This window comes from Pogoniulus pusillus, chromosome 8 (genome assembly GCF_015220805.1).
Source record: "Pogoniulus pusillus isolate bPogPus1 chromosome 8, bPogPus1.pri, whole genome shotgun sequence".
Taxonomy (NCBI): domain Eukaryota; kingdom Metazoa; phylum Chordata; class Aves; order Piciformes; family Lybiidae; genus Pogoniulus; species Pogoniulus pusillus.
In genome coordinates this window covers 8,804,093-8,825,106 of record NC_087271.1, presented here as the reverse complement: position 1 = coordinate 8,825,106, position 21,014 = coordinate 8,804,093, and the positions used below count along the sequence as shown (strand labels likewise).

The 21,014-nt window shown below is 42.3% G+C and overlaps 1 protein-coding gene across 1 annotated transcript in view; it reads left to right on the top strand.

The window, feature by feature from the left end:
- Nucleotides 1-21,014, top strand: part of CRB1 (crumbs cell polarity complex component 1) — a 136,672-nt gene that overhangs the window by 76,590 nt on the left and 39,068 nt on the right. The window contains exons 6-8 of the mRNA XM_064147152.1: nucleotides 11,486-12,439; nucleotides 16,705-17,255; nucleotides 18,055-18,220. Of these exons, the coding sequence (XP_064003222.1) occupies nucleotides 11,486-12,439; nucleotides 16,705-17,255; nucleotides 18,055-18,220 (1,671 nt within the window). The remainder of the gene's footprint in view (nucleotides 1-11,485; nucleotides 12,440-16,704; nucleotides 17,256-18,054; nucleotides 18,221-21,014) is intronic.

The window sequence follows — 21,014 nt, the reverse complement described above, 5'->3', positions numbered from 1 at the left end:
ACATGTGAAACAAGTGGAAAAACACTTCCAAGCACTTTTGCTCTCAGAAAATGTTTTATGATTGAAGAGATTAAGGGATCGAGGATTTTTACTACCCTTTTTTTTTTTTTTTTTATAAAGTCCATTTTCACCAAAAATTCAGACTAGTCTATGAACCTTCAGGCCAGCAATGTTTAAAAAGATTGAATTACAGCATGCCATTCTGAATGTAGCACGTTATGAATTCCATATCCTTCAGCTAGAGTGACATATTTAATGATTAAGCCAAATCACTCAACTCTAATTCTCCTTTTTGTTGTTTTTTTTTCTTTTTTTCCCCCTAGCCAGTATTAACTTTACATGTGCATTTTCAGTGCAGGAGGGAAAATACCAGAACAGTGAATTTGTCTCCAATAAATAAATAACTAACACAGTCTTATGACTTCACGAAATTAGAGTGCTATGTGAAAGGCAACATGTGCAAATTAGCCCAATGTTAGCAAAGGCTTATTATCCTACTGGTTTTAAGTATCCAATTTTCCATGTGCTCCCACTCTGTCCTGTATTTTGTTCTTCACTTTACAAGAGCTTTTTCTACTAAGACTAAGGGTATTACTGTACTAGACCAGGTCACTGTTCACATGATGTTCAATATCCAACATCAAGTAGTCCTTTACTGAGAAAGAGAAAAACAGGAGGGAAAAGAAAAATCCATTTAAATACTCCTCACTTACTCTACACTGATGTACCTAATCATAGAATCAGCCAGGTTGGAAGACACCTCCAAGATCATCCAGTCCAACCTAGCACCCAGCCTTATCCTGTCATCTAGACCATGACACTAAATGAATCATCCAATCTTTTCTTGAACACCTCCAGGGACGGTGACTCCACCACCTCCCTGGGCAGCCCATTCCAAGAATGGCATACCTAAGAGTAAAGCCTCCTTCCTGACCTCCTTGACAACTGATTTATACCCAGAAGCATGAGTTTTAATTACAGTGACATAGAGATGGTCAATTTATTCCCTTGCGCTTACTCACTCACGAATGTGAATTTCCTCCTTCCAGCAAAGAGTAATTATCTCTTTGCAATTATCAGCACAGATGTGGCAAAGTAAGAATTTTCATGCTTGCCTGCTAAGATCTGGAGCTCAGAAGAATATATACTCTGCCTACTATTTCCTCTGGCCTCACAGTTTTGTGACAGGTACTTCCCAAACTGTAAACTACATTTGGAGGAAGTGTTATTGCACACTCATTGTTGGCAAATCCCATAAAGCATATCCTAAAGGGTAAGCTGCACTTTCACTTTCTACAGTGATTACTCCTTCTATTACTTCCATTATACTTAAGTATAGATACATATATGTGCCTGTGTAGTTGGACACAACCACAACTCAGTTTAATTGGAAGAGATGGATGTGCAGGTGTCATTTGGGCTATCTCCATGTCTAAGATAGGCTCAGCTGACATGTGTCAACTGCACTCTTGTCTCCACTATTTTTAAGGATTCAAAATTGACCTGATGGCTCCCAGTGAACATCTTATACCAAGGCTTTGATGCCTTCTTATCATTAGAAATATTTTCCTGAATTGTGACATGGATATTCCTTGCTGCAGATCAAATTCATGACTTCTTGACTTGTTTACTATGGTCTCAGGGAACAGAGTGCTGTCTTTTTTTGTACTGAAACTCTGTTACTGTGTCCCATTTCCTCTGTTTGTCTTTCAGCAGAACAGCCCTACATTTTTATTCTCTCCTTACAAACTGTACTACCTAGATTTCTGATTATTCTCATTGCTCTCCTCTGAATTCTTCCCAATTGATCCTAATCTTTCTTGAAGTGCAGATCTACAAATGGAGCCAGTATTCCCACTAAGGTATGACCAAGGTTCTGTAAACTGGAACTACTGAAGCACCCAACTGCTGGTTATTCTGGCCTGGGACTATACAAAACCAAATGTGTCCGTACAGAATTCAAACCAATGTCTTTCAGATAATATATCTAATTAATGTTTTTTGCTAACCTCTAAAAGTAGGTTTGCCTTTAACACAGTTGAAAGTTTCACTTAACACTGCTTTATCAGGCAACTTAATACGCAAACTTTTTATACTATCATCCACATCTTCCATCAAAACACTGACTGCAGTAAACCTGGGACAGTGCCAAATCATACTCAACAGAGTCTCCTAGTTTAACAGCAAAGCTCTGGCAATTACTTTCTGGGCAAGATCGCACAAGTATTATAGCCACTTTGTGGTTGTTTGACAGAGATTTTTCTCCTTGGTTAGTCCATGAAAATGTTACTAAAGACAGTATCAAACCATTACTGTAATCACCTGCTGTAACTCATTTGTTCTTGAAAAGTTTGTTCAAAGATCCACGAGAAGTTCTGACATAGAATCATAGAATCAACCAGGTTGGAAAAGACTTCCAAGATTATCCAGTCCAATCTATCACCAAGCGCTATCCAATCAACTAGACCATGGCACCAAGTGCCTCATCCAGTCTTTTCTTGAACTCCTCCAAGGACAGGGACTCCACCACCTCCTTGGGCAGCCCATTCCAATGCAAATCACTCTCTGGGAAGAACTTCCTCCTAACATCCAGCCTATACTTCCCCTGGCACAACTTGAGACTGTGATACATGGCTTCAGGCAGTTTGCTAAACATCCAAATATGAAGTTTTGTTGGAGTTTAATCTGGTGGAGCACCTTGGGTAAATGACTCTTTGTTCACCAATATGGTTAGATGGTCAAATCCCATTTATTTCCATGATACAGTGACTTATATGCATTCTAACAAGAGGCGTGCTCAGCTTAAGATTGGTTACAGTCAGAGGGTCCAGAGTTACATGTAAGGCATCAATAGGTCAGCATACCATAACAATCTAAGGGTCAGCCTCTGGGGCTGGTTAAACTCTGCCCACCTGCAGCTGCACTCCACCCCCTGCAGCTGCATGTGGGGGGAAGCCACCCTGTGCCTGCTATCTAAGCCCCTAGGATGGATTCAAGGTCTTCCCAGCACGGGTTGCTCATGTTTATCAATTCTGTGTGCTCTGCTAAGAAGAATTGTCCAACAAAGTTTCTCTGTCTCAGAGTGTCACCAGCTCCATGTTTTCACTGAGCTGTAATAGTGTATGCCTATCTCAACTTGTTGACAGTGTGTATGTTCTCAATGTTACCTCAGAACATATATCAGTGGCATGTTGCAAAAGGGCTGACAATTGCCAACAGCCTCCAACTTTTTCTTGTTATTTTCAAAATAAAAATGCATATTAAGCTTAAAGCTATAGCATGAGACATCTGATAGGCACTATGAATAAAGTACATGCATACTAACTTATCAACATGAACTTTATTTTGCTTAAAGCTTCCCTACCTTTCAAAGAATCTTGGTGACATTTTTGTCCCACGACATTTCAGTCTATCATAGGGAAAAATCACTCAATGCTGGAAAGAGGAGGAGTTGTCTGACCATCAACATAGAAAGTAGTTTGGAACTGAAGATTAAGTTAATCCAAAATCGCATCCTGCATACAAATCTTTTGGTGAACCTAGGGGGAAAAAAAAAGGATGCAAAGTCAGGAATTTCCTTATTAATGCATAAAAGAGTTGAGGAAGAAGAAGTAATTGAAAAACGCATTTACCAAAAGATCAGATTTTCCTGGGGACAGGTGTTGGGGAGGGGAAATTAATTGATGTGAGATGATATTTTTCAAAGTTAATATTGTTTATTAATCATAGAATCATAGAATCAACCAGGTTGGGAGAGACCTCCAAGATCATCCAGTCCAACCTATCACCCAGCCCTATCCAATCAACTAGACCATGGCACTAAGTGCCTCATCCAGTCTTTTCTAATGTTGCTGTTCAGAGCTCTACCACCCCCAACCACTGATTCTAATATTTTGGTTCTTACATGGTTATGGAAACATTCCATGGATAATATCTACATCTAATATAAGCAGCAAAATATATAAACATTATTTGAACTGGAAGAGACTATTCCTGTGGCCAATGCCACTTGTGCTCAATATGCCACTTGCTCACTAGATTGGCTCAAGCACTTTCTGCTCTATGGCAGCAGGCAGTAGAGAATTACAAAGAGGCATTTAAGCATTTACTCACGGATTATTATTATTATTATTATTACCCTCACTGGGGCTAGCCACAGTCCAGGCAGTGCCCAAATGCTTTTAGGGGACTCTGTCTTGTTGGATGTAGAGGCTTGAATCTTCCTGGCTTCTGGGGACAGGACGCAGACAATCTCTGACCTTGTCTCCTGGCTGCTTCTGAATGATCTGTGTATATGTCCAGGGATTCTAGGCAGGACCTTCAGGTGCAGAGGGCAGATGTGGTGCAGTCTCAGCACGATGTCACGCTGGCCACACAGGCCAATTGCATGCAGACATCCAGGGTCTGCTCCTGGTAACTCGCAGCAGTGGAGTTCAGCAGGCAAGCAGTAAGGCAGTGTGCAAGAGCAGCAGGGCTGGGCACAGCAGAGAGAGAATGGCAAAGAGCAGGGAAGCAAAAGCAGGTTGTTCACCTGCGTATCTCCTTTTATCAATGTGGGCCGAGATTAATTGCCCTTTGGACACAGAATAGCCAATCAGGATGGCAGTTAGCCAAACCATACCATATTAGGCAGGGTCCATAGGCCTGGCTCCCCCAAATATGGCAAGGGCAGGGGTCTTGCACCCAGTAGGCCATAAGCTAGGCGCGTGGGCTTACACAACAGCGTTACACAACCTGGGCCCTGGGCAGGCCAGACTCTATGTGTCCGTTTGATAGGTAAACATGTGTAAGCCTATATTGGGTCTATAGGCCCTCCACAACAACAGGCTGAGAGAGCCTGCAGAGTCCATTGCTGAAGTTTTAAAACGGGAAACTGCCAAAACAAAAATATGAATCCACAGATTGCCATATGGTGGTTGGATGGTACAAATACCAACCTGGGGAAAGACTCTCTTGCTTTATAATGATGGCACTAATTACACAGCAACATTGCTCTAGCAGTATTTTAAGTAATTCATTCTGCAAATCAAGCACAGTGAAGAGATAAAAGCCCTTCTGCATAGATAAAAGTCTTGTGCATAAATCACCCCAGAAATGGTAATCCAATCTCCTGGACTATGTTTTGTTTTGTGGTTGGTGTTTTTGTTTTTTTTTTTTTTTTTTAATTTAATTAGTTCTAGGTCAAATGTCTTGAGAGATGAAGAAAAAAGATGTTTTTGCAAATGACTTCTTTCCTGTCTTCAGCACACTCAAAAAAAATCTACAGATTTCCAGTAAGCAGTACAATGAAATCCCATGGTACAAAACCATGGGATATACAAATATATATAAAAAATACATATTTATGTATAATATAGAATTACAGAATCATAGAATCAGAGTTGGAAGGGACCATGAGGATCATCTAGTTCCAACCGCCCTGCCATGGGCAGGGACACTCTACCCCAGATCAGGCCAGCCACAGCTTCATCCAGCCTGGCCTTAAACACCTCCAGGGATGAGATCTCAACCATCTCCCTGGGCAACCCATTCCAGGCTCTCACCACTCTCATGCTCAACAACTTCCTCCTCACGTCCAGTCTGAACCTACCCACCTCCAGCTTTGCTCCATTCCCTCTAGTCCTGTCACTCCCTTAGAGCCTAAAAAGTCCCTCCCCAGCTTTTTTATAGGCCCCCTTCAAATACTGAAAGGCCACAAGAAGGTCACCTCAGAGCCTCCTCTTCTGCAGACTGAACAGTCCCAACTCTTTCAGTCTGACCTCATAGCAGAGATGCTGCAGCCCTCTCATCATCCTCGCGGCCCTTCTCTGGACACGTTCCAGCATCTCCACATCCTTTTTGTAATGGGGGCTCCAGAACTGGATGCAGTACTCCAGGTAGGGTCTCACCAGCATGGAGTAGAGGGGGAGAATCACCTCCCTCAACCTGCTAGTCACACGTCTCCTGATGCAGCCCAGGATCTGGTTGACCCTCCAGGCTGCAAGTGCACACTGCTGGCTCCTGTTGAACTTCTCATCCACAAGCACCGTCAAGTCCCTCTCCTCAGGGCTGCTTTCCAGACAGTCACTGCCCAGCCTGCATTTGTGCTTGGGATTGCCTCGACCCACATGCAAGACTTTGCACTTGGCCTTGTTGAACCACATGAGCTTGGCTTGTGCCCACCTCTCCAGCCTGTCCAGGTCCCTCTGGGTGGCATATTTAACAAAATAATGAGGTACAGTCTTAGGTCTTTTTTATCAGCTTATTGAGAGGCAGAGTTTCTCTAAAAGACAGTGACTGTGAAGGAGCTGATCTGGATTAGCAAACCCCTTGAAAAAGAAAGAAAATACAGGCTTTAAAACCAGCACCTTGTAAAATGACAAAAAGTCACCAACCAGTTTTTAACAGATGATAAAAACCTGCCTTGCTGTGAAACAGACTGGAAGCTTAGTGTGAGCACAGCTGGACAGAACATGCTGATAAAGAATGTAAGTAGAAAACATATCTGTTGCGTAAACAGTTTAATGAGACTTACTTTAAGCCTTGTTGATCTGGCTAGGGCGAAATACACCATCAGCCAACATCAGCAGGTACAGAAGTGGAGCAAGCTAATCCTGGAAAGGAAGCCTTTATACTAAGAACTGGTTTGAATTTTGCAGGAATTTACTTTGTGGACTGCTTAAGTGCTAAACCTTTCTTTTTTTTTTTCCCCTTTGGAAAAAGATGCTTGCAACTAGGATACAGGTTTACATCATTTTAATGACAATGTTTACAGGTAAATATCTTCTTCTTGCAAAATTGTATGTGTGCATAGACTGTATTGAATGTGTATTTCCTTGCTTAATACTTATATCCTGTCAAGGCACTCGTAAGGCAAAAAGAAAGCTGTAAACAGATCTTTAAAGGTGTGTATCAAAATGTAACTTGGATAATGCTTTTGAAATGGCTTAATCAAAACTCAAATTAGTGGTGCTTAGGAGTTCTGTGCTTGAATAATGGCTTTTGCCATCTTGCTTCTTCAGAAAACCTTTGCTGCTAAACTTGAAACATAGTTTAAGAGGTTAACAGTTAGAAAATAGCTAACCCTATAGGCACGATATGTAGATGAAAAAGGAGACGTACGAGTGGTGTTATCAAACACACAAGCTGTTTCACCTTGGTGTCAAAGAAAATTTGACAAGAGGGAAAAAATAATCATTACCTATGAAAACATGATTGAAACATTCACATGACCTACAATTTTAGGGAGGTGTGTAATGTACTTAGAAGAGAAAAGGCTGAGTGATTTTACCTGACAATTTATTTTAAAAGCATAGACCTCTTTAGCTGAGCTAATGTATGTAACCACTGAAAAGAAAATAAGTTCCCCTTGCACTCCCTTCCTTTTGCTGTGTCTTACATCTTTTGAGAATACTGTTATTTACGTGCTAAACCTCTCCACCCTGAGCTATTTGAATTGCTTAAACAGTTCTATAAATATTGACTAATCCTTTTATCTAGAGTGCTTTCATCTTGAGTGACAGTGGTCTCTGCTTGTATAGCAATTGGCAGATAACAAGAAATATCTGCTTGTAAGAACACCTTCTTTAATTTTGATATGAGAAAAAGGGCTCATTATTTTCCTTTTGGACCTATGTTTATGTTGGTGGTAATCTTATGAAATAGTATGCATAGAGATGTAAGTGGGTGCATATGTGCATGTATAGACACACAAAGCTCTGCAAAATCGTTATTTTTCAACCTGTTGCTAACAACAACAGTTTAAATGTAAGTATTGTATTCTGATGCTGAAATTACACATATTCAAGTGGCTGTAATGGCAGTCAGTTTGCATTTAATATCTCGTGCTATTCATTTCCTACAGGCAAGGAAATAAAACTCCCCTTATTCTCTCTCCTCATAAAACTCCCTTTATTTCTTTGCTAGGCATTGATATTTTGGTTATCAAATGTGTTATCTAAACTTAAAGATATAGGTATTTGTGATTTCCAAAGAAATTTAGCATTCTCATTAAATCATTTCATTACCTTTACAACTAATTTGATGAAGTCAAGAACCACACAGATATTAAGCATTACTATAAACATAAGACAAGGAGCAATGGGTGTAAGTTGCAGCAAAAGAGCTTCCACCCCAATGCAAGAGGGAACTTCTTTACTGTAAGGGTCACAGAGCACTGGAACAGGCTCCCCAGTGAGGTATCACACACATACAGTATCACAGTATCACCAAGGTTGGAAGAGACCTCACAGATCATCAAGTCCAACCCTTTACCACAGAGCTCAAGGCTAGACCATGGCACCAAGTGCCACGTCCAATCTTGCCTTGAACAGCTCCAGGGACGGCGACTCCACCACCTCCCCGGGCAGCCTATTCCAGTGTCCAATGACTCTCTCAGTGAAGAACTTTCTCCTCACCTCGATCCTAAATTTCCCCTGGCTGTGGAGTCTCCTTCTCTGGAGACACTCAAGGCCTGTCTGGATGTGTTCCTCTGTGATCTGTGCTAGATTGTGTGGTCCTGTTTTGGCAGGGGAGGTTGGACTCGATCTCCTTGGGTCCCTTCCAACCCCTAACATCCTGCAATAAGTTTTGGTTCAGCTCATGCATCTGTTTCATCCTTTCCAGGCACAAGTTACTACTGCAAGGTGTGACTCAGAACACAAGCTACAGGGCAGAAATGATGTCTCACAGCTGTCATGGGATAATAAAGTACTATACATAGTCATCACATGTCACTGAAAATGCAACAGCTAAACAACCTGCCATTCACTATGATGGATTTTCTATGAAAGGTTTTACAGGGTCTCCCAGTCTGTAAATCCTTAAGGATACTCTGACCACTATGGAGTCCTGTAATAAGGCTAAGTAAATGCCTGATCCTACCTCTTCTAGGCTGCACCACTTCTTTTCTCTTACATAATCACCCAAAGAGACCTGCATTCACACAGCCATCAGACTGAGACTCAGTTGTATGCAAGAGCTGTGGACACATTGTTCTCGATGTCCAAGTGAGGAAGGGAGCAGTATCAGGCAGGAGAGGTACTAAAACATTGACCAAAACAGGAAAGAGCTCACAGGAATTTCACTTTGCATGTACTAGGATGGCAAAAGCAGGACAAGTTGCTAATACAGAAATTGCCACAAACTGGCTAAAGCAGACATTGTCCTGGCCCCCAGTCAGTTACAGTTTGGAACGTGCACTTCACTTTGAGAAAGTCAGTCCCAATGAGTCATATTTCTGCCAGATGCCACTATCCATTAAGGTATACATAGACATCTCACATTGGAATAAATATGAGCCTGGCTGGAAAACAGAGAGAGACTGCTGCTGTAAAACTCCACTGTCAGATCAAGGAGATAGCATTAGCTGTGTTTGATAAGCTGAAGCTTCAAGTGGAAACTGTATGCTATAATTGAAGACTGGTAAGTGAGGAGGATCACTGCAGAGAGAGCCTTTTATATTCAAGCTACAACCACTTCACTCTGACTAATCTCTCAAATAAATCTCAACCAATTCTCAGGTCCCTTCTAGCTCTCTTGTAACGGGTCTAGTTACAACTGTGATTGAATAAAATGGACAGGCAAGGAAATGGCCCAAGTGACTACATTTATCTTCTGCTACTTGAAGCAGTTTTTTGTGGCTGAATGCTGCTCCACAATTTTCCATGAAAAGTGACTGCATTTTGCTGTAAAAATAAAACTTGATGCAACTTCACATGTAAAACTAGGTGTAGTATCTGGTACCTAAGTGCAACTCGCTGAGTCTCAGCATAACTCATTATCTAATTTACAGGCATCAGTTCTGTGGTGGGGACAGGCCACATTATGTCTGTTGCTGGTTTTGTGTTGATGCTATTAGTTTGAAAACTAACTGCAAAGTATGTCTTACCTTTCTGTGGAGTAACTATGAAGGGAAGAGGAAACATTAGGAGTTGCACTTAGCATAAGCAAAAGTATTTGGAAATGTTGACTGTTTCCAAGGAAGATAAGAAACAGATTTTCCCTGATCCAGGGCATACATATCGGTCACTTGATTGCTCAAGGGAGAAGTTACTATAATTACTACTTTATAGGTGAACAACATTGCAGAGTGATAAACAGATTAGTTTTACAAGAGGAACAGATTTGTTTTCCTTTGTGAATTATGTCCAGTAGACATACTTAGGTCACATCTATCAAATTACATTGAACTTGAGGCCCTCCTTTTACCAGAAACCAGGCATTATATGGAAAAGAGCAAATATGAGTCTCTATTGCCCATCTTCTATAGAATCACTGTCATCACCAAGCTCTGAGAAGTCTGAGGAAATATCCCTTCTGTTTTTTCTTGCTTTCTATTTTGTATGTATGAGAGGTAAGGCAAGTTTCACTGTAGATTCTGAGCATTCTGTCAGGACACAGAGTTTCAACCCCCTCCAACAGCTTCTTTCAGATCCTCACCTCCCAAGTGAACTGTCCTCACAGTACGTGAACTGTCCTCACAGTACAAGACGATGGTTAACGGAGCAGAAGTCAGTGCTGCCTTGTTTGTGGAAGGATCGATGATTCTATGATTCCATGAAAGTGGATTGAGATTTATTGTTCATTTGTGAATGAACATTTGGGTGCACCTAACCCCAAAATGTGGCAACTGCCCATCACTGTGGATGGTGTGCATCTCACTGCAGCTTGCCCCATCCACTGACAGGACAGAGATTTAAGCTCTTCTGTGGATTTCTTAACATAACGTTGCCCAGCTTCCTGCTCACTCTGTGGGTCTGATTCCTCAGTGAGCAGCAGCTTGCTGTTCATGCATTTTGCAGGAATATTCAGCTACAGGAAATTGTAGAATCTCCTTCTCTGGAGACTGGATGCATTCTTGTGTGACCTGCCCTAAGTGGTCCTGTTTTGGCAGGGGTGGGTTGAACTTGATGATCTCTAGAAGTCCCTTCCATCCTCTAACATTCCACGAGTCTGTGATTCACTGATACTTATGTCCCGCTCTATCTTTTAATGCTTATGAGTCCTGTGGCTCCTACTTGAAGTCTGTTGATCCAAGATGCTTCATATGGGACCAAAGATACTTTGAATGAATACGAAGAGAAGGAAGGACCAGCAGACTATATTCCAGATCATCAGCATACTGTATCATGAATATGAACTAAGCATTTTTATACATCCGGTTCCTCTCAAAACATTCTAGCTTTCTACCACAGAATAGGATGGAAACAATTACTTGAAAGCTTCTTGTGAAGCTGATGTTTACCTCAATTTCATCACCCTTTCCACATCAAGCCTGTCAGTTTGTTTGGTTCTATGACCAAGGTGTTTATGTACTACTTTGCACAGGACATATATGACATGTGAATGATACCTTTATATTTACCCAATTTTAGACTTGCAAGTCAGTCATCTGTTTATCAAGATATTCCCTACTAATTACACAGAAACAAAACACACCTTATTAAAAATGTCATTTTGAGTCCTAACTACTCAATCCAGGTCTAACTCTTTGTTTATTCTCCAGGTACTCACTGTGATGAAGACGTCAACGAATGTTACGCCAACCCTTGCCAAAACGGTGGAATCTGTGAGAATTTCCCTGGGAATTACACTTGCCATTGCCCACCTGCAGACAAAGAAGGGATTTATTACGGTGGCTGGAACTGCACAGAAGTTCTCCATGGCTGTACTGATCAGCAATGCCAAAACAATGGCATATGTATCCCACATTTAAAGAACGGCCAGCACGGATTCAGCTGCATATGTTCTCCTGGGTTTACTGGGACGCACTGTGAAACCATAACAACGTTTGCTTTTCAAGGGAACAGTTTCCTTTTGTTGAAGAATCCCCCAAACTCTAAAAAGGAAATTTTCTATACTATAAACCTGAGCTTTCAAACTGTGCAACCTACAGCTCTTCTGTTTCACCGAGGGGAGAAAGCCACTTTTGCAAAGCTGGAGATACTGAATGGCTTCTTACACTTATCTGTGCAAGTCGATAACAAGCCACGGGCTCTTTTGCATGTGTCACATAATGTCAGTGATGGAGAATGGCATTCAGTGGAGGTAACCTTGGCAAGAGCTGTTACTCTTAATTTGCTTGACAGCTCTTGCGTAGAATCATGTCTCAATAAAACGTCTGCTGTGATAGATACTGATCACGTGATGCTTGCATTTCAGAGCACGTTTTTGGGCAGCTTACCGGTGGGGAACATTAGCAGCAACTCTCTACTTAACATCTATAATGTGCATTCTGCACCTTCATTTGTAGGCTGTCTTCAGGACATTGAAATAGACTTGACTGTTATTACTCCAGAGAATGTATCACCTGAATCATCTTTAAATGTCAGGACAGGCTGTACTAAAAAGGACTGGTGTGAAAGCCACCCATGTCAGAACAGGGGACGCTGTACCAACCTGTGGCTGAGCTACCACTGCGACTGCTACCGGCCGTACACGGGGCCAGGATGCGCTGCAGGTAAGAGAATGCTGTTGGTATTCATGTTTTAAGCGGTTGCTGCTTACAACCTGGTCATAAACAATCCTGCTTACCTGGTGATGAAACAGCATGACCCTTAGGTTCCCTAGAGCTTAATGGCAGCTGGTAAGAAAGTGCAAGAGGTTAGCAGTAGCACACCTTTGTTATTTTCTACTTATGTTCCCAGGGAGGCTGCTCTTCAGCCTGACAAAAACAGTCAGGTTAAACTGCTGGATTCCACTCATCCTGGTTTAAAATCTTCTTACCCCTCTTAGCATGCCATAAACTCTGGAAAACTGTAGTTCACTGGAGGTTATGCACCCCAAGTAAAATACAGAAAGCAAGCAAGTCACTTGGGGTTTAAGCCTTACTTTCAAAGCATTCTTTGAAAATTTTGTCCTCAAGCTCTCTTGGCTTTTATAAAGAAACTCTTTCAAGGCACTGGAAGGCAAGCAAATGTAGTGCAAGCTAAAAAAAGACAGATTCCCATTTTAAAAAATGAATGAGATTATACTATTAACTTAATCTGATCAGCCCAAGGAGAAGGCAGGGCTTCAGAGGCTGGGAACAGAGCCCATTCATCTCTCAACCAGTCCCAGGGCAGCTCTGTGCAACCGCTAACAAAGGTGGCTGTGACCAGAGAGAAGCTTGGTGACCAGAGGGAAACATGTCCGTGTCTCAGTGAACAAAAGAGCACATCTCAGCAAACGGATCTCTTTGGCAGTGATGTGCAGGGATACAAAAGCTGCAGACGCCTGTAGCACTTTTCTTGCTACAAACGATCTTACCAAGTGCAAGCTGCGGCAAAAGGGAAGGACAACAGGAGGTCCCTGTCCAGCTTCCTGCCGTAATGCGTCTGCTATGGGAAACCCTCTGGAGCTGTAAATACAGCATCACTCAGGAACATTTTCAGGTGGAATCTGCAATCCTTCCTCAGCAAAAGTTTTAGGAGTTTTAAACAAGTAGTTTTGCTTAAAAAAATCGTGCAGGACTGAGTCTACATGCAGCACCCTTGCCCCTGCTTCCCTCTCTGCCCCCTTGCTAACCATCTGCATGTGGTCAATCACAGCAGTGTTTAGGGAGGAACAAATACATACAGACAGGCACATATACATACATACATATATTCATGTATATATATTTGCCAAGCAGGCTGGAAAAGATGAAGTGCAACAGCCGAGCCATGGCCAGATTGGAATGGACAGATCTTAAACTGGTGTAAACTGGCATGGCTGCACTGCTGCCAGTGAAGCAACATTGATTTACATCAGCTGAACAACTGGCCCCAGGGGTTTACTGAATGCATTGCTGCAGAAAGCTGTAGCTTGAAGTACATTTCAAAATGTTTGCATATTATCAATACTTTTCAATAGTTTTTCTTTTTGGTTTTATTACAAAATGATAAAGTCAGAGAGGTAATTGCAGCAGACTTCTTTGAAGTCTAGCTGTAATTTATCCAAAGATTTGGAAAAGAAACTTGGGAGTATAGGACAACATCTGGTAAATATGTTTGCCTCTTTATATGAAACAAAATTAAAACCAGTCAGGGGCAGGAGAGTCTTAAACTGGCATTAGAACTGTTGAGAATGATTAGAAAGCATGCCTTTTTTGTTTTCATTTTTTTTTCCTGGTGACCACAATATTCCTTGCAGATCATGGCACCATGCCACTTTGATACATAGGTCCTAGATATATGCCATATTTACAAGACTGTGGCAGGTTTCTTAAAAGACAAAGTGGGGGAGACTCGTGGTAAAGGATAACCTAAGCAATGTTGGTGTCTTTTTTCGCTGCCGAGTATTTTAATTGACAAGAGGCAATATTTTCTTTACATATACAAAATAACAAACAGATGGCGACTCATTTTTGATCAACATCCAGATGTTGTGACCCCAAGAGGTTAATACTGACCGAGGCGATGCTAGCCATCTCATCAAAGAGAAGATCAGATTGATGGTCTATAGGTTGTGTATTTATAAATAGAGAGAAATGCAACAAAGTAATTGTAAACATGAAAAACCTTTTTTGAAGATTAATGTGTCCTGCTAAGCCTGAGAATGTGTAAACACCAGCTCAGGAGAAACTGCCTTTTCATCCTCATGAAAAAGCGTCTCATTCTCTGGGACCATCTGAGAGAGAAGATAGAGGTTAAGGAAATTTAATGCCTCAAAGCATCCATTTCAACAAATATTTACTTCTGCACACCAGAGTTTCAACAAGCAGATGCAGATATATTGGTAATCTTATCCACAGAATTAAGACTTCATTATGTAGAGGAACATGTAAGGGATTTAATTCCTATTCCTAAATAATGTTACTGTGGCACAGAGTAGTTCAGTGTGGTTATTAAGGGTCTGTTGGGGCTTCACAGTCAGTCCTCTATTTTCATTGGGTTTTTTAATGCAGTCATTAAAAAAAAAAAAGTAGTGCTGCAGGCAGAAACTTGGCCTATGAGATCTCAGTCTAGGGGTTTTACTGCACAAAAGCCTCTTTAGCTACGTGAGGGTTTTGGAAAAGCTTGGTTTACTCTTTCTGTGAATCCAAAACATTAAAAATAGCTCTTGGAAATGTTTAGGCAGGATATCTATAATGCTGAGGACAAGATCTTGAAACTTAAAAAGTGTAAAAATAGAAACACTTTGTTGTGTTTTAATGAGATGATTCATCAGAATAAAATATGGTTTGGGCTACGTATTTTCTATCCTTAAAAGTCTGAAAATCATTACTGAAAATAGAGAGGAAAGGGGAGAGAGAGAGAGAGAGACAGACAGATGGTTTTGGTTTAATCATTTTAATTGATAAACACACACACAGACAAAAGAGTAAGGCTTGCTTGATCCTGCATCGTTCTCCCCCTGCAACACCACAGCATTATGAGCACTCACAGGACTGAGCAGGAGTCACAACTGGATGTAAGTTGATGTGCATGAGCATGAGTTGAGTCCCAGCAACAGAAAGTCTATCAGAGAAGCAGAGAGCCCCTGCAGCACCAAAGAGGTGATCTATCTGGAGTTTTTTTTACAAAGGAGAGGTTTGCTGAGCAGCTTTCAGCTGTTTCTATAATTGGAATCAGTGCAGAAAAAATATCACAAATGTCCAGAATTACCTTGGCCTTCATGGTCAGCAGAGAATCAAAGCAGCTGGGTTCGTTTCCAAATGATCCTTCTGATGACCAAGCCAAGACACCATAGAGATCTGTCCTTGTGTAACCATTTGAAAACAGCACTACACAGTGCATGATCAAGGGTAAAAATATGCCAAATAATATAACATCTGGTCCTATACTGGGCCTTAATGCTGGAACAAATTTTGGAATAAAATCATAGAATCAGTCAGGGTTGGAAGGGACCACAAGGAGCATCTAGTTCCAACCGCCCTGCCATGGGCAGGGACACTCTACCCCAGATCAGGCCAGCCACAGCTTCATCCAGCCTGGCCTTACACACCTCCAGGGATGAGATCTCAACCATCTCCCTGGGCAACCCATTCCAGCCTCTCACCACTCTCATGCTCAACAACTTCCTCCTCACGTCCAGTCTGAACCTACCCACCTCCAGCTTTGCTCCATTCCCTCTAGTCCTGTCACTCTCTCATAGCCTAAAAAGTCCCTCCCCAGCTTTTTTATAGGCCCTCTTCAAATACTGAAAGGCCACAAGAAGGTCACCTGGGAGCCTCCTCTTCTCCAACTGAAGAGCCCAAACTCTTTCAGTCTGTCCTCATAGCAGAGGTGCTCCAGCCCTCTGAGCATCCCCCTTGATCCTTCTATGGACATGCTTCAGCACATCCACATCCTTGTAATGCGGACTCCAGAACTGGATGCAGTACTCCAGGTGGGATCTCACCAGAGCAGAGGAGGAGAATCACCTCCCTCGCCCTGCTGGCCACACTTCTCCTGATGCAGACCAGGATCTGGTTGGCTCTCCAGGCTGCAAGTGCACACTGTTGGCTCAATAACAATACTTGTTACAGCTGTAACAAGTCTTCATTCACCCACAAGTATCAACATATCTTACAACCATACATATATACCACCAGAAGCAGTTATATTATCACTGCATTGACTCTCTTACTGTTTAGACCTAACTAATTATTTTTCTTCCCCTTCTCTCTTTCTTTTTTCCCCCTTATTTTTTTTCCCATTTGGTTTATTTTTGGTTGTTTGTTTCTTTTGTTTTGTTTTTGGTTGTTTGTTTCTTTTGTTTTGTTTTTGGTTGTTTGTTTCTTTTGGTTTGTTTTTAATCTTTTCCCATACCTCTAACCTGAAGAATATATTCCAGGCCGGTTTGGATCTCAGGACTCCCCAGGCTACGCTGTTTTTCCTGTTGACACCATTCAGAATGACAATTTGGACATATCACTGTTTGTTCGAACACGCAAACCTTCTGGCTTGTTACTGGCTTTGACAAACAGCACTTACCTCTATGTGAGAGTTTGCTTGGAAAGTGGGAAACTCACAATGCTAGCTCCAAACTCCATGAAGTTATTAGGGAAACACTCCATAAACGATGGAAACTTTTACTTAATAACACTAAAAATAGAACCAAATAAGATGGAGTTGTTCCAGTCTTCTCAATACCTAGGATTTGTTTCTACTCCAGTACTAACCAGGCAAAGTAGGGATAGTCTTTACATTGGAGGCCTACCAGATAAGAAAGAAACTGATAGAAATGGGAAGTATTTCAAAGGATGCATCCAAGATATAAGAGTGAATAACCATCCACTGGAGTTCTTCCCCCTCACCAATCCATCGAATTCTCTTACCAGTCAATCTCTGGTCAATGTTACCCAAGGCTGCACTGGTGATGACCTCTGCAAGGTAAGAAGGACTTTTTTTTCCAGAGCATTTTCACATTTTTAATGGAGAGTTTCTATACGTTTTTTCATCCATTCCCATACAATAGTTGATGAAGATGACACCCTAGAAAGATAGGTGAAAATGCTGCAAAGAGTGGATTCTGTTCAGTTATCACAGAAACATTTAGGCTGGAGAGGACTCTCAGGATCACCAAATCCAACCAATAACCCTGCTCTACAAAGCTCACCCTAAACCGTGGCCACAGGCACCACATCTAAATGACTTTTAGACACATGCAGGGTTGGTGACTCAACCACCTCCCTGGGCAGCCCATTCCAATGCCTGACCACCCTTGCTTGGAAAAAATCATAGAATCAACCAGGTTGGAAGAGACCTCCAAGATCATCCAGTCCAACCTAGCACCCAGCCCTATCCAGTCATCTAGACCATGGCACTGAGTGCCCCATCCAGTCTTTTCTTGAACACCTCCAGGGACAGTGACTCCACCACCTCCCTGGGTAGCCCATTCCAATGGCAAATCACTCTCTCTGGAAAAACTTCACCCTAAAATATTTCCTACTATCTAGTTATGCTACACATGAAGAAAATGTGCTTGCATGGTGAAGAATTAAGATATTTTAAGGTGGAAATACTGTTTGTTGTCACTCGCTGGACGTGCTGTGCTGTCATACCAGCACTCTTTGTCACTTTCCATCTGGAGTACCCAGAATTGGCCTTTTTGCCAAACAGTCCCCTGTCCTGAGCTGGGACCCTGAGAGCTTTCGTTCATGCTGAGGTCGTCTCTTCTCTTTCCCTCTAGTCCAGCCCTTGCCACAACGGCGGTGTGTGCTATTCCATCTGGGATGACTTCACTTGCACGTGTCCCCCTAACACAGCGGGGAAGGCGTGTGAGGAGGTTAAATGGTGCGAGCTTGGGCCCTGTCCTCACGAAGCACAATGCCAGCCGGTGCACCAAGGATTTGAATGTAGGTACATTTCAATTATGACTATCACCTTTGGAGATTAGAAACAGAAATTTTCATCAGCATTTCCCTAAACCTCAGTGTTCACCTCCTTTAAAGTTCCTTCAAATGCTATTTCTGTAGTAAAATAAGGATTATGTCAATTGCAAATACCATTAGTGGGAAGAGTCTGTTCTAACCAACCCAGAATTTGTCAGTCAGACACCCTGACATGGACAGCAGTGTTTACAGGAGTTTTGCTTTTGACTTATTCAACACAACTTGCTGAGGTTGTACTTTAGATCAGTGCACTGCAGGAGCAAGAGCATATTCCTCTGAATCAGGCTGCAGGCAGATGAAATGCCCAGTGTTGGATTAACATTAGGGCACCCTCCATTCTCCTGGAAAGACAAGCTACATGGCATACACTGCATCATTTGATTGTCCTAAATGTTACATATCATAGAATCAGCCAGGGTTGGAAAGGACCACAAGGATCATCTAGATCCAACCCCCCCTGCCATGGGCACAGACACCCTACCCTACATCAGGCCAGCCACAGCCCCATCCAGCCTGGCCTTAAACACCTCCAGGGATGGGGTCTCAACCACCTCCCTGGGCAACCCATTCCAGCCTCTCACCACTCTCATGCTCAACAACTTCCTCCTCACGTCCAGTCTGAACCTGCCCATCTCCAGCTTTGCTCCATTCCCCCTAGTCCTGTCACTCCCTGAGAGCCTGAAAAGTCCCTCCCCAGCTTTTTTGTAGGCCACTTCAGATACTGGAAGGCCACAAGAAGGTCACCTGGGAGCCTCCTCTTCTCCAGACTGAACACCCCCAACTCTTCCTGTCTGACCTCATAGCAGAGCTGCTCCAGCCCTCTGATCATCCTCGTGGCCCTTCTCTGGACACACTCCAGCATGTCCTCATCCTTCTTGTAATGTGGGCTCCAGAACTGGATGCAGTACTCCAGGTGAGGTCTCACCAGAGCAGAGTAGAGGGGAAGAATCACCTCCCTTGCCCTGCTGGCCACACTTCTTCTGATGTAGCCCAGGATCTGGTTGGCCCTCTGGGCTGCAAGTGCACACTTGCTAGCACATGTTGAGCTTCTCATCCACCAAATATCTTTGGTCCAAATCAACTATCTTTGAGGGGATCATCTTAACACCAGCAGTACAGTTATCCAACTAGCATCTTCATAAGAAGCAGCTGTATACCAAACAGTCTGCTTGAAAATTGATGACCATTAGTTGTCTTCAGAGCATTAGCCACCCTACTTATCCCTTTTCTCCACTTTCCTTCTCCTTCCCAACCTGGAGTGTAATTTAAAAAGCAAGTAAGAATTTTGAAGCAATGTTTTCTTTCTTTTTGCTATCAAAGAAAGCCCTAACAATGCTGTGGAGGAAGAAAAACACAGAGTCTGATGGAAGCTGCTAGAATATCTGACTTTTAGGAATTAGAAGTTCGTCAACAAAAGATTTCTGTGGTAGACAATTTGCTGGCAGACCAACGTGATGCTGGTTTTTTTGGCTGTTAGAATCAGCATTGCTACAGGTGCTAAGATTTATAATCAAGATTAAAGTAACTGCACCTTCTCTAATAGACAGCTTCAATGAGAGCATTAAATGATGTTCTGTTCTGAACTCCATTATTGCATATCCTGGTGTAATATAAGCTCACACAGAGAGAAGTAGCTGAACTGCTTCCTTTTGCTGAAGTCAAGGTCATTCACACTGCTAGATGGCCTTTTGACTTCTGTTCTGCTTTATGAGACAACAGGAAGGAGTTTCCTCAATAGATGCTCCTGCACTACAGAGCCACATTTTTGGCTAGTTGTTTTCCTAGATGTAGTATAGCCTTGTTGTTTTTCCACACAGGGTAATGAAAAAAGAGGAGTTTTACTGGCCACTGAATTCTCTTCCAACCTGCTATTTTATGCTTTGGATACCATTTTAAGCTAGAAAAGGAAAAGAGCTGTTTTCCAGGGCCTGTGGCTATAGTTCCACCCACATAACTGAGATGAGCAAGCCCCTTAGGAAGCCAGTGTTGGGAGCATCAATTGACAGCAAAACTGTATGCCCAGTGTCACAACTCAGGGTAAAAGCTTCCAGATAGCTTGCTGTGCTCAGGATTTAACAAGAGTCCTACAAGAACATTTCAGCTTTGTGAGTTTAAAAAACTCAGCTTGCAAGAGATTTAGAAAATCAGAAGTAATTTCAAAAAGCCATGTCTCATTATTTGTATGATTTCCACTGATGAAACTTCTCTTTCTCCAAGACAGCACATTTGATGTACCAGGCAATGTGGTTACACCCCAGCTGCCTTAGAATCAGGATACACAGCTTGTAACTTTGTGCTGGGTCTCCCAGTGCCTGGGTTCCTCAAGGCTTACCAACCCAGAGTTACTTCAGGAACCTACCTTACCTTGGATCTTGCAAAACTAAGCTTTGTTTGAAGTACAAAGAGTAGACATTCCCTTCCTGTCCCTCTTCACTGTCTATAACCCTCACAAATCTCAGAGAGTGCAAATTTACAGCCCATCAAGTTAGTGCATTTAAGTAGAAACCATGCTAATGAAAGATGTCAAATACCTTTGTGAAGATGTCCATAAACCTGCCACAATCTTGCTCATCAATTTTCACTCACAGCAGTGCAAACAGTGCTCTTGCTGCTCTCTCACTCCCACCAGCACAGGCTTGGTGCTGTCAGTAGGGCTCCGGCAGTTCATACACTGCAGGTGAAGCTGGCTTCAAACGTGACAGACATGACTCTTCTTACATTGATTTTGAAGGGGCTTTTTGCCAGGTGACTTCAATTA